Source organism: Pogona vitticeps, chromosome 5, assembly GCF_051106095.1.
Source record: "Pogona vitticeps strain Pit_001003342236 chromosome 5, PviZW2.1, whole genome shotgun sequence".
Lineage (NCBI taxonomy): Eukaryota > Metazoa > Chordata > Lepidosauria > Squamata > Agamidae > Pogona > Pogona vitticeps.
The window spans coordinates 174880959-174908529 of NC_135787.1; the positions used below are offsets into that span (position 1 = coordinate 174880959).

Sequence of the window (27571 nt, forward strand, 5' to 3'; positions counted from 1 at the left end):
AGTTTCTGTGGCTGGCATCTTCAGAGAACTGGAGTAGGAACTCTGTCCATGCTCTGTTGGTGTTTGTCAACCACAGTGACAGATAATCTCTCCTTCTCCCCCCTCCCTCATCACAACAAAAACATGCTAACCACCCTATCTCCTGAAAAAAGACAAAAAGCCGTTCCCACAGCTATAAATACTATCCAACAAACAGCAACAGAGCATGGACAGAGTTCCTACTCCAGTCCTCTGAAGATGCCGGCCACAGAGACCGGCCAAACGTCAGGAAGAACAACCTTCAGAATACGGCCAAAGAGCCCAAAAAACCCACAACAACCATTATTTTGATCACCGCTTCCAAGGAGTAGGCGGAGTTCCCCCCCTCACTACAAAACTGTAGTCTTGTCGCTAACGGATTGGCAGCAGCGCCTGTCAGTCTCCGGAGGCTGCGAGTCTAGCCCAGCCGGTGGAACGTCCACGGCTAAAGGCTATTGGTCAGCGAGGGCCAAACGACACGACGGTAGGGCCCGCCTCCCCCTCGATTAAAAACAACCCGCGGGCCTTCCCCTTTCGATGACGTCAATGGGACGGTTCCCCCCCTCCCCGTCCACATTCCACAGCTGGGGGAAAGCGTCGGAATGGCCAGCGGCTTTTGAGAGGGTGGGAGGGGAACGGGAAAGGGGTTTCTGGACTCTGATTGGCCGGGAGGCGCAGAGGCAACCGAGTTTCGCTTCTCTGATTGGCCGGGGATGGAACCTAGCCTTGGTGGTGGGGGGGAACTAAAGGGGAGGCAGGAACTAGTGTTAACCCTGAGGTTGGCGGATCTCCGGGCAGGATCTAGTGGAGTTGGTAGGGAGCGTAGTTCTAGATGTGGAGCTTGATGCATCCACTGAACCCAGCGGGTCGGGTCGCAGAGGCAACGCCATCCAGCTGTTGCGGCTTGGGCAGAGCGTAACTGTGTTGCCCCTTCCAAGTTTGCAAATTTTGTTATAGATTTTTCAACCCCTTTCCCCGCCGGGGGTGATGATAAGTGATCACTGAATAGGAGGGAGACGCTGCAAGCGATTGTTATTGACTTGTTATTATTATTATTATTTTGCTCCATGGGACAGAGTTGTTTTCCCGTGACTTGCTGGTAAAAGTGTGCGTGTGTGTTTTTCCCGGTCCCGAGAGCGCGTACCTTTTGCCTTCCCCTCCTGGGTCTCCGGCTGCGATTCGAACCGGCCATGGAGGTGCTGGAAAGCGGGGACCCGAACCTGTTGCACTGGGATCGGAAACTGAGCGAGCTGTCAGAACCAGGAGATTCCGATGCCTTGCTTTACAACACGGTGAGAACACAACGCGAGGGGGTGTCGAATCGAGAGTGGTGGGTCCAGAAAGAAAGGTGGAGGGAAAGAAACAACGAAAAAATATATGTCTCCTTTAGTGTCAACAGCTAGTAAGGCTGTTGGTTTAAGTGCTTTATTTTATTTTATTTTATTTTATTTTATTTTATTTTATTTTATGGAGTTAAGGAGGCAGCATCCTTTTATTTTGTGTGCAGGGGGTAAAAAAAGGGGAGGTTTCTTCTTGGTGGGTGGAAAAAACAGTTAGTTTGGATTAGCAGACACATCTGGCTTTAGAAAGTTACCCTGCTATTAGCATGCCTTGGCCTTTCATTATGTAGGTGGAGTTTCTTCAGGAATTATGAGTTGATCCAAAACTGGCCACTCTTTCCCCGAAACCCCATTATTTCAGGGCTGGTCTTTCCCCGACCCTTTCAATGCCGGGGGCTCCGTCCCTTAGGAAGAGTGTGAGGCGTTGATGAGTGAGGAGAACTGCTCAAAACATCTTTATAGTTAAAAATGGAGAGTTTTGGAATTCCTGAGGAAGGGAAACAGAGCGGTTGACGCAATGGGGGGAAATTACTTGAATGTTTTCTCTCTTCCCTTCAAGGTTTTTGCAGAAATGGGACAGCCCTTTTGCAGATGGCTGTCTCTGATCATTTCTGTTTCTTCAAAAGAGCCTGTTTGTGTAACTTTTGATTGGAGTTTTCCTTCCTGTTTCTGTAAACTAAGAAGCTCTTGGTAATTGTCAGTGAGAAAAGAGCAGCAGTGTGAACTCTAATAACACTTTACCCTTTACTATCCCTTCTGTCATAAGCCTGTTATCAGAATGAGGCTGGAAGGCAATTCCAAATCAGTATTTTCAAAAGTTTTGCAGTGCTGTCTATGAAAGAAACAGTGAAGAAACAAACATCACAAATTTATGCCAGATGTTTGGGGTGTTGTTGTTGTTGTTGTTGGCAGGGTGCAAGTAGGAACTTTGACTTGGCCAAATCTTTCCCCAGACTGTCTGCAAAGATTGTCTGCTTAATATAACAAATTGATGCCTTTGCCTTTAAAAAAACAAATCCTGACACGAAGGCATGTGAAGAGTTTTTGCAATTTGTATAAGAAATCAAGGTCTGTCTGTTTTGGGAATAAAAAGCTTCTGAGGTTAAAGGAGTTAAGATATATGCTGGATGATTTCCCTACAAAGAGAATGAAATTCTTAAAAAAAATCAAGGAATGCATTCATGGCCTTCTCCCATCCATTATGAGGATATACATTTGAAAATGCCTGTCTAAGTTGGCTACATGTGTATATTAATTCTATAATGCTTGTCCTCCCCAGGCTGGTGCTTCCCCTGTGAATTGGACTATAGGTCCCATCATCCACAGCTGTGGTATAGTCCTACATGTCAAATATGTGGATGGAGGACTTGTATAAACTAATGCACATTGACAAACTCTGAACGTAGCACAAAACACCATTATCTTTACATCCTGGAATAATAAATGCATCATTTAATTCTGCTTGGTGAAGAGAACTTTTTGACCCAAAGCTAACATGCTGGTTTTGCCAATGTTGGTTTTCTCTTGAAAGAGAATCCCTCCATATTAGCTCTTTCAATAGCAACACTAAAAGGTGATCCTATGTGTGGCTGTAGTTCCATGGTAGGACTAGGAAAACACGTCATGTGAAGAATTCCACATCATTGTTGCCTGTTCCTGGCTATTTGTTTATTTTATTTAGTACAATTTGTAGACTGTCTTTTTCCTGATGAGGGACTCAAGGCGGCTCCCAACTTTAAATCAAGTAGAATTAAAAACAGAATAAATTATCCATTGCAAGGGAATTGAACTATAATAATAATATAAAATACGTTAAAAGATCAAAAACATTTAAAACTTAAAAAAGCTAAGCTTAAAAACTGGCAGGCAGGACTCAATTATTTAAAAACCTGTATGAAAAGTTGGGTCTTTTGCTGTTGGTGGAAAATAAAAGGGAGGCGGCCAACTTAATCTCCCAAGAGAGAACGTTCCACAATCTGGGAGCTGCTACAGAGAAGGCCCTCTCCCATGTCCCCATCAAGTGTGCCTGCAATGGCCTCCTCAGATGATCTTAAGACTGCACAGATGTGGTCTGTGCAATTAAGGCAAACAATGTGTTTAGTGGTTCTACATGTGATGGCCCCAGTACAACCTGGCAGATGCCTATTCTAGTAAATTTCAGAATGTTGGGTGTAGTATTAACTGTTTGGGTTCAATGTGTCATCAGCCACTGGTTTTTGAGATCCTGAAATTAGACAGTGTTTCAGAAGTGTGGCTAGTTTGTTTCATGATCCTTGATGGGAGCACATTAAGTTAACATTTTGGTTGGGTTTATCACTAAACTTCTTTTAGTGCATCCTTGGTGTGTATCATTGTCAGTTGCTAGAACGATTGGGAATTAAGCCCTAGGCTGGGGTTAATAAAGATAACTTCTGTCTTAATTCATAGTGATTCCCACTGCATTCTGTGGGGCAAAATAAGTGGGTTATAGTTTGGGGGTATGTATGGTAGAGAGATGTCAGGGTACCCTAATCCTTTATTTTCTACTCATACAGTTAGCTGAGTCTCATATGAAGAAACTGAAAGGCTGTCCATAAGAATATTGCGAAAGGAGCTTGCTCTTCCTGACACTGTCTCTTAATTATAGAATTGGCCTTCCTAGGGAAATGTAAATGTAAACATCCCTCTTCTCCTTGAGATGTTCAGGCACAAGGCTGATGTGAGATTGACAGTGTGTCCTCTCATGAGATTAGCCTGCATGGGGTTAGAGCAGTGGTTTCCAACCTTGGGTCTTCATAGGTTCTTGAATTAAAACTCTAGAAGTCTCCACCACTAGCTGTGCTGGCCAGAATTTTTAGAAACTGTAGTCTAAGAACACCTGGGGACCCAAGATAGAGAATCATTGGTTAGAACCATTTTTTCTCCCTCCTTTCTGGTAGAGAGGAAGGAGAATGGCCTCTCTAAGGGGGAATCTCCTCAGGTTGAATCTATTGAGTTGAAGCTTTTAAGAAAGGCTAAGAAACAGCTGTCCATTAAAATGGGTGGCCCTAATTCTTCTCTAGCTCTTGAGATGTTTTCCAAATCTTTTAATGGCTGTCATTTCTTATGAATGGTCTTCATGTAGCACTGTCCAATTTAATGTTTTGTCGGTAAAGTGTTATGCCCTTTCTCAAATTTGTTATGGACAAATTAAGAATTCCTATAGTGGGTGCTCCAGTTGCAGTTGTGGTGTCACGTTCTCTGTCTCCTGAGGATTGGGATGGTGGTGAAGAAATTAAATGGTTTTTGTGCAAAGGACTCAGGAGGTCACTGCTTTGACTATCAGGGCATCTGCTGCTACCACCATACGTTTTTGAAAATAATACCGTGTTCTGGGATTATTTTGCAACTTTCCTTTGTTTCTTGTTCATGTGCATGACTTTTAAACTGTTTTAATTTATATCTAGCTATTCCCCTAAGGAACCTGGGGTGGTTTGCAAAGGTTCCCTTTCCCCAGGAGTATGCTGTTAAGAACCCTGTGAGGTTGGTGGCATCTAAGAGAGAGACTGAAGTGGTTCGCCCAGTGACATAAAATGAGAGTGAGTGGGGATTGGAAGATGGCTCTCCCTGTTCTCAGTCCAATGCTCTGAATACTTCACCACACTTTTTCCTCAAATATGGTTAACTGCAGCTGTCCTTTGATTGATGCTCTCCAGGTGTTTGAGACTTACAGCTTCCATCACTTGCTGGCATCAGGACCACTGGGGATGATAACAAGTGTAATCCAGCACATGTGGAGGACATCATGGTGGGAAGACTAGCCTATAGGAAAGTAGGTGATCTCTTGTATATGCAAGCAGGATTGCCAGCCACCTAGAAACAAATGGCCAACCAGTATTCTTGCTTAGGGCCAGTTTCCAGCAAAGGAAGGTAAATGGTTTATTGTCCTCCGATTCATGCAGTGGACTACATGATCAAATAATTCAAAGGTTTTTTTTCTGGTCACACTACACAAAGGGTGATTTGAATCCATCTGGCCTGTTTTGCTCCCAGTGTGGCTTTCCCCCTTTGCTACTGGAGCTTCTACTTTTTTCAAGCTGGAATAATTCAAATGGCGTTTCCCCAATGTGATGATTCATTCTTGTAAAGATGTGGTGTTTTGGTGATATAGGCAATTGGGGTGTGATGTTCAGGACCATGGGAACATCTGCCCCTACATTCTTTCCTCCTGATTGCCCTCTGAATTTTTTAAAAAAAACTCTTTAGATATATGAGTTTAGTGCCAGATTACCTTATCACTAGCAATGATAGTTCATTGAATCAAATCTCAGCAGAGCTGATTTGGAGCAATTCGGCTTGTGAGTGTAGTTGCAGCGTCAGCTATTTCTTTAAAAAAGCAGTGCAAATTGAGCTTGTTTGCCCTCCACAGTAAATTAGGTTTCTTTGGGCTTAAAAGGTAAAGGTAAAGGTTCCCCTTGACAATTTTTGTCCAGTCATGTCCGACTCTAGGGGGCGGCGCTCATCCCACTCTTCAATCCGTAGAGCCAGCGTTTGTCCGAAGACAATCTTTCTGTGGTCACATGGCCAGTGTGATTTAGACACGGAACGCTGTTTACCTTCCCACTGAGGTGGTCCCTATTTATCTACTCGCATTTGCATGCTTTCGAACTGCTAGGTTGGCGGGAGCTGGGACAAGCGCCGGGTGCTCATTCCGTTGCGTGGATTCGATCTTACAACTGCCGGATCTTCTGACCCTGCAGCACAGGCTTCTGCGGTTTAGCCCACAGCGCCACCACGTCCCTACTCTTTGGGCTTAGGGCTTACAAGGTCCAAGAGATCAGTCTGTGACATCTCCTGTTAAAGCAGGTTTGGGTGACTGGTAGCTTTCCAGGTGTTATTAAACCACCACTCTTCTCATCTCAGGCTTATGGGCTGTGCTGCCTAGGGTGGTTGAGATTCACTTTCCAGCCACATCTGCAGGATCACCAATTGCCCGTTCCTGAGAGGGTTCTGAAGAGGCAGGGCTCTGGTGGAGTTTGGTTTCGCTTCCATTGTCCACCCTGACTTGCCAGTTACCATCAGCACCAGCTAAGAGCAGATCTTTAAAAGTTTGTTAATTTTTATTGCCATGATAATATATGGAATACTATCTCTGTGCAGATTGTTTTGGGGAATGCAAGAGTACCAGTCTCTGCCCTGTACATATCGGACAAATGGAGTAAGGGAGAAGCAGTGCATGGTTATTTCAATTGTGTGGGCTTAGGATAAGTTACAACTGGGCCGCTTCTGCTGTTCTTACCTCCAGTTGCATTGGACTACAAATTCCGTTGCCCCTGATACATAGTCCACTGACCATGGAAGTCTGGGGTGATTATCACTGCCGGTCAAACACATGTCTTGGGCACTAGCTTGAGAGAAGCTGCTGAAGTAGGTGCACAAATGCCAGTGGACCCACATGGGAATAGGGCACCTTGTTTTTTCAGCTGGAGAATATTGGCATGTGTTGCCTCTGAAAGGTGATCTGAACAGCCTTTACAGGTTGCTGTGAATGAGACCTAGTATGTCCTAGCAGGTAAATCTAGGTGGAAAAAAAACAACACAGCGGGACAATGTTGATAGACGCCCACGAATCAGGCCTTTGTACTGCCCTCATGTTCTGAATCAAATTTCTACTAGTGATAAAAATGCCCACTGTGAAACACAGATGCTTCAGCCATTTCATAAGAGACATTGGCCCCAACCCAGCTTAGATGAGTCATGACACAGTCCTGCTGAAACCAGAAGAACAAAGTTACTTACAGCGGAGAGTGCTGAAGTCGCTGCTAACCATAGCCATATTGGGGCCTGCATTTCTTGAAAAAAAAGTCAAAACTATTTAATTCGTACTTATAAAGTCAGCACAGTTTAATTTGCAAGTATTTTTAATCCACCATAATGATAGACTTCTTGGTTGTGCTAAATAATTATGGATGGAATTAAAGCTTTTTCATATTTAAAGTAGACCCACTGATATCAAAGAATAGGTCTTGATGAAAATAGCTTTCTAGCACCAGATGTATCTGTAATGTATGGGTGTTTATGCACTGATTTCTGTAGCTCTGATCTAAACAATAGTTCCAAGTTTGTGTTTAACAGGGTTGTGCATGGTCCTTGGACAACTATACAGTAATGTACTGAATCAGGGCTACTTATTAAATGTTGGAGTGACTATAGGATAGAACAAGTAGCTGCTGATAACTCATGGGGCAGGGTTGCCCTCCTCTTGGACTCTGTGTTCAGTTTGGCATTCATAGAATTAATTTTTATTGACAATAAGATGTGCTGTGATTCCGAGAAAGGAAGGAGAAATAGAAACTAGTGCACAGCATTCAGCATCCAAGGAGAAGTGTGACCACTGAAGCTTCTACTAAAGCCCAAGACTTTTCTTCAGCACTACAACCGGTGAGAAAATAGACAAGGCTCAGACTGAAGTCACTAGCTCTAACCATTTCTTGGCCAAGAGGGAGCAGATAAAGATTTATGCCATCACTACTAGCTAGGATTTACATTGTAGAATCTTCCTTTTCTCCCCTTTCTTATCCAGCTTAGTTTACTAAACTTTACAGTGGCAGGACTTTGTGTGTGTGTGACTATAGATGAATGCCTGCAGTAATTTTGTATGGGCTTTGAGTGGCTAGGTCAGAATTAGTGCACCAGGGTCTTTCTTTCTGTGCACCCCAATCTATTTCTTCTTTTTAGCTGTTGGTGTGGTGGTGCCGGTACCACGTCTGGTGGCCTTTTCTGCCTTTCCAGAATGGTGTAGAGGGTTAGAGTAAAATGCTCCTGTGTTTGTTTCTCTGAGTATTTAAGGTCTGTCACATCCCCGAAACTGATCACTCTGTATGCCATGTGAAGTCAAACGTTTGTGTTTCCCCATTCACAAGTATGGCTTTTTTTGTGGAGATCTCTGGATAGGGATCATGTCCAGGTGTCCCTCAAAGGATGGGACACCCATCTAGACATCCTTGTCCAGGTCTGGTCTTGGGCTGGATGCCTGTGAACACCCCTTGTCTTAAAATCAGCCCAGTGTGGTATGTAGCAAGTTGCTTGTCAACAAGGAAAGTCTTAGAAACCTTTCCTGATGTATGGTTTTACAGTGGACCCTCGACTTATGGAATTAATTGGTATTGGAACAGTGGCTGCAGGTCAAAAAGTCTGTAGGTCGAATCTCCATTGACCTACAATGCATTGATTAATCCGTAACCAACCGTTTTTGTTCCATTTTGGTTTTTTTCCCGTTCTGTAGGTCGATTCTCTGGCTGCAAGTGGAACCTAAATTTTGCCCCCAGAGAAGTCTAACTCGACAAGTCTCTAAGTGGAGCCATCTGTAAGTCAAGGGTCCACTGTAGATGGTGGTGGAACACTGTCTGCCGGAGAAAGTTGATAGAAATTCTGCAGTTCTATTCTGTACCTGAACATCCTTGGCGTCATATAATGAAGCTGGATGCCAGCTAGTAATTCACAAAATGGAACAACAGAGGCTATAAACACTGAGGATTTCCTGACTTTACAAACACACCTGTCGGCCTCAGGAAACAGATCTAACCTTTTTTTGATCAAGAGGCCCAAGTTTAGCACTTGATCTCCAGATTTCTTTCTCCATCCCCTTTGCAGTGGCTGTTCATGTCAACAGAATAAAGAGCCCTTTATGTTAAACTGCATAAACTCTGCCACTACAGAAGGGCCCCCCGTTAATCCCGGGAGGGGGATGAAGCCAGGTGCAGAAGGCTAGAATGGCACTTAGGTAACCAGGTAAATTCACATAGCATTAAAAAGTACATGGTGTACTTCTCCCAAGCATTTGGGCAGTTTTGTATTTCATTTCTGTATGCCACTGTGTACGTCAAAGCCATTTTAGTTGGGAATATGCAATCCTAGGCATATTTACTAAGAAGTAATGGTCTTTAACTTCATTGAGCCTTCCTTCCCGGTAAATATGTGTGACATCATTGGACTAAGGACTGCCCTTGGTCCTACCAACTGGGCTTTGAGAGGAGAAGCGCTGTTGTCCTGCTTCCAGAATTTTTGGACGATAAAAGAGGGAGCAAACTCTCTCATTTCCCATGAATCTTTTATATATGACTACTGTTTTCCCATCCCTTGCTGCCTATATGTGTGTCTGTGTGTGCTGCCCAAGTCTGTACCAGATGTGTCCCCCATTGCTGAAAAGGTTGTGCACCTGGTTTCAGAGGTTACAACCTAAATATAGTTTATGAAAGAAAATAAAGAGGTTTCAGTGAGAGAAGCGGTGTGGTTTTCTGTGTGTATGCTGTGCGTGTGTGTCAGTGCTTTTAAAATATCTACATCAGAGATGGGCACGAACCGGCAAGATGGTGGTTCATGGGTAACCATGAACCAGCATGAACGATCACAAACCCTCCGGAAAAACTTATCAGTTTGCCTGACTGTCAACTGAGCAACAGGAGCATGCGCACAGGCAGCAGACCCTACTTCTTGCACAGAAGCCGGGCCTGCTGCGTGTGCGCATGTGCCTGCTCTTTAGCTAACAGGTGAGTCATGTGCACAGGCAGCAGGCTTGCCTTCTGCCTCTCAAAATGGTGGAGAGAGAGAGGTGGTTCATCCCATTTTGCTGAGGAAAAACAAAGTGTCCAGATCATGTATTTTCTTCTTCCTGGTTCGTGGTTCAGTTCATGCCCATCTCCAATCTAGATGTGTCTTGAGAGATCCTAATGCCATCTTGTTCTCCTTCATGAGTTAGAGATTTTTCTTTATAATTCTTTACATTGTTTCCATTTAGTTCTTTTTCCGAAACCTGAAGTAATGCTGAGACAGATGTTGAGGACCTTTTTGATTTGTACATAAAATAAAATTGGTTCATGTTTCATAGAAAGCAGATTTTTTGGGATGTTAGTATTGGAGTGCTAGGCAGAATTTAATGGAGCTGATTGGGATATGGCATTTACACCACAGCGTCAGGACTACATACCTCTCTCCAGCCTCAAAGAGAATTCTGGAGCATTCATTTGACATTGTCCTTCCTCTTTTAGTCCTTCCCTACACCCTGTCTTGTACTACACTAGTGTCCTAACTTGTAGACTGTAAGTAAGTCTGTCATAAATGTCAGAGAGAAAGGTACTATGTCTGTTTCTGCAATGACTAATCTTTTTCTTTCCTTACTTCCGCCTTATAATTTTTATGGCTTGACCTAATTTCATGGTCTACCTATATGTTTAAAACACCCTCTATTAACTTGGTAAAAAGCAAAACTTTATGATTGAAATCCATGGAACCAATCTTCTTGGAAGCAAGTATCCTTTGACTTAAAATCCGTCCAATTTTAAGACTAAACCAGCTCTCTGAGACTTTTTTGGCCTGTAATATCGAAGAATGATGTTTTGAATATTAAAAAAAGTGAAGGTTTTTTCTCCCTGACCCATTTTCTCCCTCTTTTACCTTGTAAGGGTTCTGTATGCCTCAAACAAGTAGTTATTATGGGCCATTTCTAAATGAGGCATACAATGGTCATTATGAATCGTACCCCCCCCCCCGATTTCAGTCTGCATTCCAAAATTTCATTGCTATAGCTAAGAAATTTTAGTGACAGTGTTCAGTGCCACATTGAACTCAGAAGACTGAGCAAAACAGCAGTTGTTCCTGAGTTAGCAAGTTTCCTATATCTACTTATGTCAACTTATATTAGTTTTACATGAGTTGACAGAGCCTGTAAAAGTAAACTTTTTGGACTCTAGCACCCAGAATTCCCCAGCCCATAACAATGTAAAGTCTGTTTCAAGATCTTTCAGTTCCTCAACCCCAAGCAACAATTAATCACAGCTTTCAGGCTGTCCTGAAGGGTAGAAAGGACTATTTAAACCAGTTTTAATTTTTTTCATGTGGATACACCCTGTGGGCTGGCAAAGTTATCCAGAGCAAAAGCGCTCATGTTTCTTTCTAGTTCTGCTTAGGCAAGTAAAGTAAAGAGAGAACCTGCCTTACATCCTGTTCCGTTTTACAGTATTGATCCTGTCCTGGTTCATTGCCCTGGGCCAACCAATGTCAACATGCTGATATGGATGGGAACTACTAAGGCTTCATTATTTGAAGAAAAGACACGTTCCTCTTAAACCGGAACTTGTAAATGTCAGAGATGTGTGTGTGTGTGTGTGTCAAACCTCTTCCTTATGAGATGGATTTTAATAATTAAATCTGTTAAGCACAGCTTCTGTTCTGCAGTCTGTAGTTCTGCCCACTTGGCAATGATGCACTGACAAAAGAGGCCTGGGGTGATAAGAACTAGAGGGAGGTATTTGGTATTCTAATTTAAGGAATCTGATCACAAATATATGTGATCTAAGGCAGGGGAGAGGTGTTTGTGGGATTTTTTTGATATCAGGTGCCAACAAAACAAATTTGGCCTTGGGTAATGCCCACTTGAAATTTGGGTGGGGGATATAATTTGCTGATCGTCTCACCTGACAGCTTGTAAGGAAGGCGATGCTATGGTAACAGAGGCTGAGATAATAGTAGCTGCGTGGTCCTTGAACCGAACCTACTCTAGGCAAGATTTAGAGCCGTGTTTTAGTTTGGTGCTGAAATCAGTTGGGTCTTCAAGGGGAGAATGTTCCACAGCCATAGTGCTACAGAAGAAGGCCCCCTGATATATTGCACTATCGGTACAATGAAGACTAGAGTAACACAACTTTCTCTAGAATTTCAAGCCATCATGGTTGTACAATCCCCCTGCTATCAGAGGCACTGTGTCTCATGAATACCGGTTGCTAGGAAATATGGGCATAGGAGCGCTGACATGTGTCCTGCCCTATGGATAATCAAGTCTAGCCATTGTGAAGGAGTTGCAACTCCAACCTTCGCTGTCGCAGCCTGGTGCCTGACCACTGAGCTATCTTTTTATTCACTTGCAGCAATTCGCCTCTTAAAATTATGCCTGTTGACTTACTGTATGATGGCAGGTGAAACTATTGGATTTTGACCGCTGTTTGTATTCTTTGTAAGTTTTGATTATTGTCGCTTCGAGTTCCCCAAAATCTCCCCCTTTACCATTAATTGGCACTTAAAGTGTCAGTAATTCAGTGTGAGACATCTATAGGAGAAAGAATAAAAATGTTTCTTTACTTAAAATTGCTTGACATTACGGACTTGTTTATACTACTGTACTTTCTTTACTGCACACATATTAGCAACCAACCAACCAGAGCAACAGCAAACAAACAGTTGCCACCAACCAACGAAAAAATAGGGATCGAACACTCAGCAGAGAGATGAGGCTCTCTTGAATTCAAAAGCTGGAAGGAAATAAAACTCCAATACTATTTCAATCTCTAACCTCTGTGTCCCAGGGATAGAAGATCTTAATTTATATGTAAGGGGGGTGTCTGCTCAGTGTTGGGTGGGGGGAGCTTTCTGTCCATCCCAGATCCCAAAGCTTGGAAATACCTTTTCTTGCCTTGCTGGCTGAAAGATTCTGGGCACTGCAGTAAAGAAAATGTTCTACAGCTTGTCTTTAGCAGAACCCCCTAATCCTTTGCATAGTATTTTCAGAAGGCTGCTGTAGGGAGGAAAGGGCTGGAGGAAGTCTGTTTCTGCCAGTGCAGTTGTGTATGCCTAAATCTGGATCCATCCTCTTGTAGTTTGGACAAAGGAGCTTACACAGTCAGGATGCATGTGACGAGAAGTCCATGGTTCAGCTTCCAGCAAGCTGTATGGCTTTTCTTGTCATAGATGTTTTGGTGCATAAAGTTCAGAGTGTTGTTCTTTGGGATGAGCTGGGGAAACTTTGAGCTCTCCTTATCTCTGCAGATAAACTATTCAGAAGTCATAGCTAAAGGAAACCACCAGCTTGCTCCCAGCTCACCCTGCTTGTCTGTTTTTCTTAGAATACTCCGAACTCTCCTTTCAGTGAAGCTTTATCTTAGGGGGTGCTCTTGTCTCTCTCCAGATGCAGCTTACAACCCCCATCAACCCTACCTAGCAGGGCCAGTGGTAAGGGTTGGAGTTGAAGACATTTTCATTACATCTGGCTTATCACATTGTGTCGCCCCCCCCAATGTATTTTTGAAAATGCTGTTTGCAAACTTGTGTGATTCCCCACCCACACTCTCCCCAAGCATACAGTTCATTTTTATTATGCTCAGTGCACTTCTTTTCATGTTCGGGCTGTTGGGAATTTGTTCCAAAAAAATCATTTGGGCCTTTGGGAATGGAGCGAGGCCCTAGATGGCTTTGCATTAAATTATTTTGTGAGATTTCCAAGTGATCTGGGCAACGTTTTCCTGGATCTGTGCTGCTTTCCCCTTCAACTCTTTAACAGTGCGGTCCATGGCGACTTGGAAATGAAATTAAATAATTAAGTCTTGGTGTTAAAAAGGTTAAGATAATTAGACTATCTTTAACCAGAAGTGGGCTACAGTATTTCAATGGCATTATCTTGGCCATTTGCTAGATTTTCTTTTGTACCAGTGGTGGGGCATAAACTGCATGCATGCAAGGGCTGCATTGATTGACTTTATCTCCAGAACTGAACCAGAGAAGCCCCTTGGATCAAAAGAAGGGCAAACAGGGTCCTTGGAGTTGCTCATCAACAGCCACCCTATGATAAGGCACTGCATTTCTGTATATTTAGCTGTTCTTTCCAAATGTGCAGCAATAGATATAAATTAACATGTGCGCATTTCAGCTGTCTTTGTTGGTGATTAATTAGTGTCCTATCAGGGCAGTGTTGTGTTTTTCCAGAGATTTTGCCATCCACTGGTAGTGCAATGTTAGTGCCCCTCATGGGAACATAGAGCAGCTCCTGCTTAGCAAGAAGGGAAAACCCCAGATTCAGATGGGCCCATGTCTTATTCTTATCAGCAAAATGTTATTACCTCATTAGAAATTCCGAGAGCTGTTTCTCTTTGCTTCAGGGAATCATTGCTTGCCATTGGGCGGCATATAAGCTCAATTAATTAATTAATTAATTAATTTTCAGAACTGCTCAGGGATGATTTGGGAAGGAAAGTAGGATAATGCAGTTTCACAGGGTCATCCATGTTCAGTCCTTTTCTTTCCACTGAAATGGATTAGGGCTTGAAGGGATCCCACAATGGGGATGAAAACTGGTGTGGCTTTTATATGTGTCTTCCTTATTTTAGGTAGCTTGCTTTCCAAACTGTGGAATACCTCTCCACTGTCAGAGCAGGTATGCCCAAGTCTACCACCACATGGAGAAATGGTCAGATATTTAGCCACAATCCCATCATCCCCTCACTGCTGGTTGAGGCTGATAGGAGATACAGACGAACTACAACTGGAAGGTCAGATGTTTGCCTGGGTAGAGCGATGAAGGAGAAGTTGCAGTTTTGAGGGGGGAAATGAAATCCAGTGAAGGAAATAGCTATTTTTCATCCAGTTCTTCTCAGGAGCTGGCTGGATAGCTCAGCGGTTTAGGCATCTGACCGGGAGTTCGATTCTCCACTGTGCCTCTTGAGAGAAAAGCCAGTCTGTGTGGCTTTGTGCAAGCTGCACAGTCCCATGAGGCCCCCAGAAGACAGGAGTGGTAAACCAGTTCTGAGTATTCTCTACCTGGAAAACCTTGGAAAGGGTTGCTATCAGTCAGAATTGACTTGAAGGCACTTAATTATTATTATCATCAGAAAAGTTGGGCTGAAGGTGGAGGAGGGGAAAACTAAAGCCCTGGTTATATTTCCCAGAAATATATATGATCAGGTTTCTTGAGGAACATCTGTTCCTCTCATTTTGAGGTAGTTGTATCTCAGTAGGCCAGTTATCTGTATCAGTTGTGTTTCTGCCATTCTGTCCCTTTGGTTTCTTACAGCTAAAGTTTCCTTTCTCTATCATGTGCTGTCCCTTTGCGTTTTTACATTTTCCCTCACAGCTGTGTTTGTAATCCCAACTGTGTGGATGCTTGCTTGCTTTCGGCACAAAGGGCACTGTGCACGTTCTGAGAGTTTAATTTTAAAAAAGGACTTCCTTTCTGAGAACTGGACGCGCTGCGTGTTTCTCTTGCACCTTCCTCTTGTGCATCTGCTCCTTTTATTAGAAGAGGAAAAAGTGAGACAGGGCAAGGATGAAAGATAACTGTGTGTGTGTGTGTGTGAGGATGTTTTTTTCTCTCAGCAAAATTTGCAGGACCCAACTGCCTTGGTTAAAAAAAATGTGAAAAACGAATTTGCTTTTTTTTGCTTTTTCTCAGTGCCCAGACCTGTCCAGCCTTAAACCCAGAGACCACCCCCAGATACAGAAAAATACTTCATTCATAAGTTATGCTCAATCAGTAACAAAGGACCTTTTCATTGAGCAAGAGGGGGGGAGGTAGCAACCTGGCGCCTGCTGGCCCTCCAGATGTGAGATTCCATTGTGAGCACACACCAGACTCTGGCCTTCCCTCCTAGTTCTCTCCACCAGCAGCTGGAAAATTTTACTCACTTGCAACTCCCTAAAGGCAAAGCTCAGCAGCAGAAAAATAAGCCTGCTTGTTTTGGTAGGGGGAGGCGGGGGAAAAAGCTCTCCTATGAGCGAATGTGTTGGGATTAGGTGAGGTCTGGGCAGGCCCAGAACTAGACATTTTGTGATGAGAAGGCCTGTGGGGAGTGGGTGGGAAGTTCCCCCAAATAAATTTAAATTTAGTTAACTCTTGCTTCTTAAAGAGCAACTGGGTAGAGTGCTCCCTGCATGTTATCTCTTTCTCCCTAGCAATTTTCCCAAATAAAGGAACGAGGACACTTGTGGGAACTAGACTCAGGGACCCTGTGGGGCAATGGCTGTGCGCCTAGATGCATTTCTCCCAGCTATGGATTTATTTCAGGGGGGAAAATCGTTTTAGTTACCATACCTGGTGACGCTTAAACCATGGTTCAGTCAAGGAGTGGGGCAAAGTGCAGTTTCCAAGGGCTTATGGTTTTTATCTCTGATCCCACTCCTCCCCCCCCCCGATCATTTTCTGCTAATGGGTGTAAATAGTGGTGGTTTCGGAATGAGTACCTAAAAATCCCCCAATGTTAGAAACAAGAACCAGAAAAAATTTGCTTGTTTGGGGGTTTTGTTTGTTTGTTTGGCATTATCAGGGCTGGGGGGGGAAATGGCTCCTGACCCCCCCTAGTTTTGCATTATAAAGGATAAGATCCGCCTTTTCCTCTGTTCCTCTGCACTTTCCTTGCGTTTTAGATGAATCACATTTAGATTTGCCTAAGGCTTTTGGAGGAAAAGGCTCAATCTAGTTTTATCTTTGTTCTTTCTGTTTTGCTATAACCTAAAAAGGTCACTCTTTGGACATATTTAGCTGTCTAGTCTGAAAGAATCTATAATTATTAGATGCCAGCTGGATACAGCAGCAAGATGCCCTCTTAGAATCATAGAAAAGTGAAGTTGGAAGGGGCTTACAAGGCCATCAAGTCCAACCCCCTGCTCAAGGCAGGAATACAATCAAAGCATATCTGCCAGGTGATTATCTAAGTTTTTCTTGAATGCCTCCAGTGTTGGAGCACTCACCAACTCCCGAAGTGACTGGTTCCACTGTCGTACTGCTCTAACAGTTAGGAAGTTTTTCTCGATATTCAACCAAAATCTGGCTTCCTTTAACTTGAGCCCATTGTTGTTTGTCCTGCACTCTGGGATGATCAAGAACAGATCTTGCTCTTCCTCTGTATGACAGCCTTTCAAATATTTGAAAAGTGCTAGCATGTCATCCCTCTTCTTTTCTTAAGGCGAAACATGCCCAGTGCTTTCAGCCTTTCCTCATAAGGCTTGGTTTCCAGTCCCCTGATCATCCTTGTCGCCATCCTCTGAACTTGTTCCAATTTGTTAGCATCCTTCTTGAAGTGTGGAGTCCAGCACTGGACACAATACTCAAGGTGAGGCCTAACGAGCGCTGAATAGAGGGGGACTAGCACCTTGTGGGATTTGGAAACTTAGCATAGCATAGCATAGGCATCCTTCAGTCTCGAGAGACTATGGTAACATGCTCTGAATTGAGGAGTGTCCTCTCCAGAGCATGAAGCCTGGGTAAGGTAATATGGAGGATAGGCTGTTACCCAAGCAGCAGATCCCCCCTCTCCACATTGCTGAAATGGTCCAATGGAAAGGCAAGAGCCAATACAACTGGTTCCAGCAATGTCGCAGGAGCTGGCAGAACGACACGAGCTGCCTTCGGGACCCCAGCTCCAGATTTTGCCTCGAGGTTAACTCCTGAAGCCTTTTCCATTGGTGGATATAGCCACAAGGCAGTGGAGGTTTGAAATCGGAGTCTTCCTTCTCCTAGATGGGCTGCCTTCCATGGCTGACAAGCCCCACCTACCCAGCCTGCTCTTTAATAGTGCAAAAGTATGATCTGATCCTTAAAACTTTCCTGACTCCCCGCCTTATGCAAATCTAATTGGCTTTCCTATTTACCATATTAAGGCCAGATAAAAAATTTGAGAATTTTGCGCGGTCCTCTATTAATGCAGTCTAAAATAGCATTTGCCTTTCTTGTAGCCACATTACACTGTTGCCTCATATTTAACTTGTGAGCTACAATTCCAAGATCCTTTTCACTCATAGTTTTGCTGAGCCAGGTATCCGCCATCTTGCAACTGTGCAATTGGTTTCTTTTTTCAAGGTGCAGTACTTTGCACTTATCCCTGCTGAATTTCATTCTGTTGCTTTTTGCCCAGTGCTCCATCCTATCATAGTCATTTTGAGTTTTATTTCTATCTTCTAGGGTATTAGCTATTCTGCCCAATCTGGTATCATCTGCAAATTTGACAAGCATTCCCTGCACTCCCTTATCCAGGTCATTAATAAAAATATTGAAACGCACCGGGCCCAGGACTGAGCATTGGGATACCCCACTAGTTACCTTCTCCCAGTTAGAGAAGGACCCATTAATCATCACCCTCTGAGTACGATTCTGTAGCCAATTGTGTATCCACCTGACACTTTATCTATCCAGTCCACACCCAGTTAGCTTGAAAATTATGGGCTACTTTGTCAAAAGCTTTGCTGAAGTCAAGATATACTAAGTCTACAACATTCCCTCTGTCTATCAGGGAGGTTACCTGATCAAAAAATGAGATCAAATTAGTTTGGCAGGATTTGTTCTTGACAAATCCATGTTGGCTTCTAGTTATTACTGCATGACTTTCTAGGTGCTTGCACAATGACTGCTTTGTGATCTGTCCCAGAATTTTGCCTGGGATTGATGTCAGGCTGACTGGCCTGTAGTTCCCAGGTTCCTCTTTTTTGCCCTTTTTGAAGATAGGGACAACATTGGCCCTCTTCCAATCCTCTGGTATTTTCCCCATTTCCCATGATTTCAAGAAAATAATGGATAGCAGTTCTGAGAGTTCTTCAGTCAGTTCCTTCAGTACTCGCAGATGCAGTTCATTTGGCCCTGGAGATTTGAACTCAATCAAGGTAGTAAGGTATTCCTTGACTATTTGTTATCTATCTCCAGTTGCAATCCTGCCCCCCTCCCCCGCACTTCCAATTTGTTTGGAAGTTCATAGTCTGTCTTATGGGAAAAGACTGAACTAAAATAGGAATTGAGCACCTCTGCCTTTTCTTTGTCCTCTGTTATCATTTTCCCATCTCCATTGTGGAGCTGTGCCACTATGTCTTTTGTTTGTCTTTTGCTACTCACATACCTGAAGAATGCTTTTTAAATTGTTCTTAGTGTCCCTAGCTAACCTCAGCTCATTCTCAGCTTTTGCCCTCCTAATGCCATCCCTGCATTTCTTTGCTACTTGTTTGTACTCATCTTTGGTGGCCTGGCCTTCTTTCCACTTCTTGTACATGTCTTTTTTGGTTTTTAGGTCCTCCCTGAGAATTTTGTGAATTTTGGCCTTTTTTGCCACCTTCTTGTTGGAATTGTTTGTAGTTGCTTTTATAATTTATTTTTTTAGACGCTCCCACCCTTCTTGGACTCCTTTTCTTGTTAGGATTTCCTGCCATAGGACGTTTCTTATCCTTATTCTGAGATTATTAAAATTGGCTTTTTAAAAATCCAGCAGACGTGTGTGGCTACACTCTGTTTTCGTTTCCTTTGAGAGCAAGAATTCTAGAAGGACATGGTCACTCTCACCTAGAGTTCCCCTTACTGCCACTTCCCCCACCAAGTCATCTCTGTTGGTCAGAATCAAGTACAGTGGTGCCTCGCTTAACGAGTGCCCCATTTAATGACGAATCCGCATAGCGATGCGGATTTTGCGATCGCAAAAGCGATCGCATTGCAACGTTTTAAATGGCCAAAAATCGCATTGCGACGATCGGTAAGCGTTTCGCTTACCGATATTCACATTGTGATGTTTTAAAAAGAGCTGATTGGCGGTTCCAAAATGGCCACCGGGTAAACAAAATGCCCGCCCGCAGCATTTTCGCACGGTTTCCTCGCACACCGGGTGGCGAAAATGGCAGCCGTATGGAGGATTTCCGCATAGCGGTGAGTTCCCCCCTATTGAACGCATTAAATGTGTTTTAATGCGTTCCTATGGGCTTTTTAGTCCCGCATAGCGACGAATCCGGATAGCAACAATTTTTTTCAGAACGGATTATCATCGCTATGCGGGGCACCACTGTAAAGGATAGCAAATCCTCTAGTTTCTTTCTCTACTTTTTGTAGGAGAAAATTATCAGCCACACAAGCCAGGAATTTCTTGGAAGGGCCATACTTGGCAGAATTTGCCTCCCAACATATATCTGGATAATTGAAATCTCTACTATAGTGGTGCCCCACAAGACGGGCGCTCCGTTTGACGACGAAATCGCATCACGATGAACTTTTTGCGATCACAGAAGTGATCGTAAAATGGTGTTCCCTATGGGGGAATTTCGCTTTGCGATGATCAGTTCCCTGCTTCGGGAACCAATCATCACAACGCGATGATTTTTTAGCAGCTGATCGGCGGTTTCAAAATGGCCACTGGGTAAACAAAATGGCCGCCCGCTGTGTTTTTGCACGGATTCCTCGCTGCACAGGCAGCGAAAATGGCCGCGCTATGGAGGATCTTCGCTGGACGGTGAGTTTGAAGCCCCTAGGAACACATTAATCTGATTTTAATGCATTTCTGTGGGCTTTTAAAAATCGCATCACGTTTTCGTTCTACAGCGATTTTGCTGGAACGAATTAACGTCGTGATGCGAGGCACATTGTACTTCTCTTCTTCTCTTCTACTTCTTCTCTTTGTGAATTGGCTAACAATGTAATGCAAAGGAAAATATGCAAACATAATTTGAAAACATGAATTGCTGTCTAGGGCAAAAGGACTAGAAACATTGGCAGATCATGCAAACAGAATTTGTAAAATTATAATGCTGAGCCAGGTGGTGGTGGTGGAGGAGAGATGAATCAGTAGAGAATAGGAACTTGGAAAATTGCATTACAGAAAGCAATGCAAGGCTAATTATGTGTGACACATGAACTTCTATAATAGGAAGATATATGTCTAAGAAGGCACAGAGAAAAATCACAGCCATTTAAATCCTCCATTTCTGTGCTATCGAGACAACAGCTGTGTTTACCTCCCAGCCTGCAACAAACCTACCTTCTACCCATCTATTGAATTCCCATCTGTGAAATCTTGGCTAGGTTATTGTGCAATAGCATGAATAAAAATGTTGTGAAGCTACTGCATTTATAACTGGGAGGGGCTTCTTCGGGTTTATTTTGGTAAGCCCTGAGTCTCATGTCTAGTGATTCATATTGGAGAAAACCTTATAGAGCAGTTTGGGAGATTATGACAAACCCTCACTCATTATTTGACTCTCATTTCCAGCTGGAGATGACAGTTTTTAACACTAAATAATCAAAATTACAGTATGTTTTTTGGATTATAACTCCCAAAATTACTGTGATAGTGTAGCCTAATCAAAATCCTAAACAGTTTATATATAAAATTAGGAGAGAACATGTAATTAAACTGAGAAACAGAACCACTACCTTTCTTGTTGATATATTGTCTTTGTAACACAGTTTTTCCCAATAGCTCAGTGGTTTAGGTCTCTGGCTGTGGAGCCAGAGGTTGGGAGTTCAATTCCCCACTGTGCCTCCCTGACAAGGGCTGGACTCGATGATCTATAGAGTCCCTCCCAGCTCAGCAGTTTTAAGATTGTAAACCACAATTAAATGTACAGATTCAGGATAGAATTCTGTGTTTCATGTTTGGACTCTAGCTGGACTCTTGTACCTGTGATGGAAAAATGCCATAGTGTAATGTCTCCCGTTAACACAAAGGCACAATCATTATCAAAGCCTGACTGCTACATTTAGGATTTTCTTCAGCATTTAAATTCTATTTCATTCTTACACCCTGTTTTAGGGAAAGGAAATGTGTTGCATTCAAGTTCGCTGTTCTGTTATGAACATCTTCCTTTGCGTTTTCCCTCTGAATTTCCACTGGACTACACTGCTCAAGTCCTGTATGTGAAGTCCTGTTAGAGTACAATGCAGTTAGCAATCTTTACATTACTGATACTGTGAGGACAAACAAGTGGATGTCAGGTCAAATCAAATCTGAACTCTCTGGAAGCAAAAATTGACTTAGCTGAGACAGTCATATTTTGGGCACATCACAAGAAGGTAAGATTCACTGGAAAAGACAATAATGCTGGGAAAAATGGAAGGCAACAGGAAAAGATGACTGAATCTGAGATAAGTTGACTCACATAAATGTTTGAAGCCCTTTGTTGTTTGAACAAACGAATAGGCGGTTTTTAATTCAAGTATTTAAACTTTTGAATATGCTCCATGAAAGATATGGGGCTCAGAAACTTGAAATGCTGGAGAGCTTCTCTTTTTTTAATTAGCAGGAAAGATGGCTACTCTTCTCCCTCCGTTCAGCTCAGCATCCAGTTTAAAGCTTTAGTAGACGAGACACTGATTCCACATCCAGAAGCAGTGCACACTTAAGAGGAAAAGGCTGTTTATTCAACAATCCACATTTCCCTCAATCCACAACTGGCAAATTAGTCTCTTTTTATGTCTTGCAGTAGGTCAGATGAGAGACAGAGGATTTTGTTTGCGTATTTCAGGCACATAACTGTGAAAGATCTGTAAACCTAGATGGGTAAGTCTCTAAGGGGAAGGAAATGCCATTTACCTTAACCTTTCCCTTTAGTTTACATCCTCATGAGCTGCAGAGGAGGAATTTCCCAGCAGGAAGATATGATTGTGAGTGATCTCTCTTATGCTCCATGGTGTTGCTGGATGGCTTCTTCTCAAATGGGAACTTACGACTCCGCCACTTGTGTTCCTGGTAGAAGTAAAGACTGCTAGACTTGGTTTGTTGATATGTGTGTGGATCAACCCAGCTGCTTGCCTACTTTGTCTGAGGAATATGGCTATAATGAATATCATGATACATCCTTTGTCTTCAACATGTGTCATTGCACTATTGTGCTCCATTAGAACATACAGTCATTGGCCACAATTGTCAGACTAATAGACTGGTGGTTTGTTTTTTTTTAAGGTGGAAGGTGATATCAGTAGAGTTTTTTTTAAAGAAAAAGCTTGTGTTCTGTGTATGAGAATGCAGCCCTTCAAATACTTACCTAGAAGTAAACCTTATACAACTCAATGGGACTTGCTTTTGAGAAGACTGGAGGTATACATTTGCCATGTTTGACCATTTGCACATGAAAGACAAATATAGAAATTAGTTAAAATGCTGTTGTAGTGTCTAAGCTGCAAAGGAAGTATTTATTAAATATTTATCAGACAGGTGTTCATTAGGAGGCATGGGAAGAAAAGCAATACAGCACTGATATTTGTTGAGGACAGGAGGGAGGGGAACAGCATAAAGGTGGATTTCGGTTTCAGATTGATGCTAATTATATAACATGCAATTTTCAGTACATATTGGTAATGGAACATACACAAGTTTCTGCTTCCACTTTCCTAGCAGTGCAAAGATAGCCAGAGAAAATCCTTACTGTGGTGTTGAGGTTGACTCTTGTTATTCCACTTCAGATGGCAGGGGAGGCTCACTTGATAGGATGCTCCCCAGAAAATACCCCTGCCTGTAGAAAAGCAGCCATTGCTTGATAGGCTTGATTTCTACATGCAGGTGGGCTCATCCTGGTCTTGAGTCTGGAGAGGTGGGAGAGGCCCTGTGTGCCAAAGAAATGGCTCCCCACATTGGTGGAGGACAAAGGTGTCACAAGCATGACTGACTATAGCAACTTGTTTGAGGCCCTTTCTGGCGAAGAAGACCACATCTCTGAGAAGAACATAATTCAGGGAGAAATTATGGGGAATTGTGCCAGAAAACTCTGCAGCACTACATCTCAGCTTTCTGAAAAACACAGGATATGGTGTGCCTTGTTTGTCTCATAAGTTTACTTTGACTGAGACTGTTAGGCCTTTCGATTAGGAAAAACAGCGATTTTGATTCTCAGTATATTTGCCCTTCTTGTTATTCTTATCTTTTGGGGGATTGTATCGTGTTTCTCCTACAAGTCTTTCATTTGGCCCCAACATCTACCCAAAGTGGATGGAATCAAAGCCAGGAAGAACAAGACATCAGCCATCTTTTTTTTGTGCCCAAACACCTCATTCTTGAGACTCTTCTGGCAGCAAAGATGGAAAACTCACGTTGGGAAGCTGTGAGGAACTGCTTGAAGAAAGCTGCTCCGCAGTTCTCTGAGGAGCCAAGCATCGTGAAGAAGAATGCCAGGAAGTGTAATGGAACAAAAGCAGGAATTCTTGTCTGGAAAAGGGAAAAACCTCATTGAAGTAGACTGGATCAACAAGAAAGTGCATTTACTGTTTATATTTGTTTATGAGGCCAATCCATATGTCCATATGGCAATGTTTGGACGTCATCCATCGCCACTCCAATTCAGCAGTATCCTGGGTGTCTTACAAGAAGTGGCCTCCTACGATAGCTCAAAAGAGCTGCGGAGCTACCTCAACGAGACATTACAGAAATTGTACCAGGGATCAGTGATAGTGCGGGAGAATGCTAAAATGGTGGTGTTGTGCAGAGGGAAGAGCCTCACCTTCATCTCTGGAAGGGTAAATTCAATGTGTTCAGAGAAGAACCACATGGAGAGATTCAATATCAGATGAAAGCTACAGGAGTAAAGTAAATTTTAAAACAATCAGTATTTCTGTGTATTCACGAAGGCTTTCATGGCCGGGATCTAATGATTGTTGTGGGTTTTTCAGGCTCTTTGGCCGTGTTCTGAAGGTTGTTTTTCCTGACGTTTCGCCAGTCTCTGTGGCCAGCATCTTGAGAGGACTGGAGTAGGAACTCTGTCCATGCTCTGTTGCTGTTTGTTGGATAGTTTATTTATAGCTGTGGGAATAGCAGAAACAGTATTTCTGTTCAGGGTAAAATTGCTGGGCAGAGAGTGCCTTTTTCCTGATGGTGAACTGGGGGAAGCTGTTTTAAGCACTAGGGTTGTTTACCCTTGTCACTTAACCTGGGATTTGGAAATTGTAACCCTCCAAATGCTGTTGATTTATAACTTGTTGACCCTTGCTGTCATAGCCAGGAATGATAGCAACAGCAACCAGAGCTTGGAACGATGTAGTTACAAATAATTACAGTGGTACCTCGCTTAACGATTGCTTCGTACAACGAAAATTCACTTAACGATGGCTTTTTCGGAAAGATCTTGTGCTTCACTTAACTATTTTCCCTATGGTCGATTTTTGCTTAACGATTTCGGGACCATGCTTCACTTAACGATGACAGTTCTAGGTCCCCTTGTTTCGCTTAACGTTTTTTTTACAGCCCCGTTTTTGCTATTTTTAAAATATTCTAAAATGTTTAAAAATGTTTAAAATGCTTGGAATCGTTAGTGCACCTAATAAAACCTTCATTAACTTAATTTGGCTTTGTTCTGAGTCTTTTTGAATTTTTTGTGAATTTTTTCCCCCCCATTGAAATAGGCTTCAATGCATTTCAATGGGTTTCGCTTAACGTTTTTTCCTATGGGGATTTTCACTTAAGGATGGTAATCCGTTCCAATTGGAACGGATTATCTGGTTTTCAATGCATCTCTATGGGAAATGGTGTTTCGCTTAACAATGTTTTCATATAGCGATTTTTTTTGGAACCAATTAAAATCGTTAAGCGAGGCACCACTGTAATTAGTTATATTTAACTCCTCATCCCAATAACAAAGGTATATCTCTCTCACATTATGACTGTAACTTAACCAAGGCACATTCACTCTTTCTGTGCTGAACCTGTAACTTTGAAAGTTGTTTCTGTAGTTATGGGAGCATGGCCTCACTAAATGGTGTGAGTGTGACATGGGATGTGTGTAAGTGCTCGTTGTGGGATGCTGAAGTAAAAAGAGGCAATTTTTTAATACAAAAAAAGAGGTCATATTTTATACAAAAGATTTTAAGTTTTCTTCCACAAGCCAGTGGCTTTTACATTTAAGATTTCAAAATAAATAACTAAAAAGTAATTAAGAATCCTGTCATATCTTTAAGGTTAACAACTACATTTTCACAGACTGTAGGCCACTTCAGATGCATTTAAATTATTTTTAATTACTTTTCAGACATCATTAAACAAAGTATTACTTTTAAAACTAATAGTAGCTAATTACTTTTTGAGGACCTCAAACTTTGGCTGTATCTAATGACTTTTTTTTAAAAAACTGCTAAATTCTGGCTGCAGTCCATCAATATCTGAACATAAATTGCCCAATCCCACGCCCAGCCTGGAATTGGCAGACAGCTGAATTTTTCATGGACCAGATCATTTTTAAAGCTTGTGTGGGTTACCTCAGGATTCCATATTGTTCAGGAATGTTTTATCTAGCATCACAGAGGAAGAGCAACTTTTAACTTTATTCAGACTTGATTTAGATGATCCATGCTGAACATCGTTTCTCAACTGAGCCTTTGTGCAGCAAAAAAAAAAAAAAAAAAAAATTGAAGCACTGATTCATGGCATTAAAATACAAACCAAGTCATAGAACTATCTAGTTAATTCATTTCTTCAAAACACCTCTGGATTATGAATGTAAGATATTGTGCTTATGTATCCATGATTTAAAAATCCAGGAAATGCCCTGATATTACTGCACCATATCATGCCCGCATTACCAGCAAGAAAAAGGATACCAAGCAAAGGGCAGTCTGAATGTTGACAACACCCTCTTGTGCTCAGTACCATTCACAAAATGACACCACACAAGGGGAAATCCCAGAACCTTACTCCTTTTTTCATCAGTTATCTACTTCTTACCCAAACACAAAGCAATTATCAGGCTGTTTTTCAAAGTGTGAATGGTGGTGAGTTTCAAAATTATAATTTTTTGCTTGGAGCACCCCTATTTTTGAGTTGGGTCATGGAATGCTGAATTGGGCTATCACACGATATCTACTGCTGCACTCCTGTGCAACAACAACAGTAACAACAACAACAACATTGACGGGCAACGGTCTAATCCCAATGCCTCTGCCAATCAGAAATGGTTTTCTGAAAAGTTTGTAGTCGACCCAAGGACTTTTCCATATTTGAGGATTAAATAATGTCACCTTTTAGCATTAAAATATATTAATTGTTCCTTAGGATTCATATTTTGGGTCAGCCAGAAGCCTCACTGGATGTCTTTGAAGGAGTCCTTTCTCTGCTATACACCATTTCCTAGCTTTTCCAGTTTTAGGTGGAGAAACATATCATGATGTTTCTAATTCAAGTGTTGTTTTGGACCCTGCAGTTTAACATCTCGCAATCAATCATTTCCAAAGAAGTAGCTCTGTTAATTAATGGTGTGATCATGCATCAGGAACTGGGAAAGATAGCATGCTTTACAAAAATCTGTATCTCTTACAAGTGAAACAGTTGCACATTGGAAGAATTGTCATTTTTGGTTTTCAGTCCTGTTTCTACAAGCCTTATTGGTTGACTCACTTTAAAACTGGTGCTTCTCTCAAGCATGATACAGGCCTCACATAAAAACGTCGAACTGTGTACTATGGATATTATATGAGCTTCTGCCTTAAATTTCCACCTGACAAAAACAGTGTCCCTATCCATTTATTTGGAAGTGTGGATAGCTGTTAATAGTATATAGTATGAGTGTTAGTATTACTGAGCTGAACTCAGCAAAGGCGGTCTTTGATCCATTTAATCTATTTGACAAATGTTAGGTAGGCTACGTAGAGTGAGAGCGACAGGCTCAAAGTCAGCTTTATGACTGGCCAGGAATTTGAACACCAAAGTGGCACACTTTTCGTGACGGGTCCACAGTTTTGGGACTCCGTCCTATCTGTATCTGCCCATGTCCCCTAC

General features: G+C 42.5%; 1 protein-coding gene across 1 annotated transcript in view; it reads left to right on the plus strand.

Moving 5' to 3' along the window:
• Window positions 1-746: 746 nt before the first annotated feature.
• Window positions 747-27571, plus strand: part of CREB3L2 (cAMP responsive element binding protein 3 like 2) — a 100872-nt gene continuing 74047 nt past the window's right edge. The window contains exon 1 of the mRNA XM_072999942.2: window positions 747-1310. Within this exon, the coding sequence (XP_072856043.2) occupies window positions 1209-1310 (102 nt within the window). The 5' untranslated portion in view covers window positions 747-1208. The remainder of the gene's footprint in view (window positions 1311-27571) is intronic.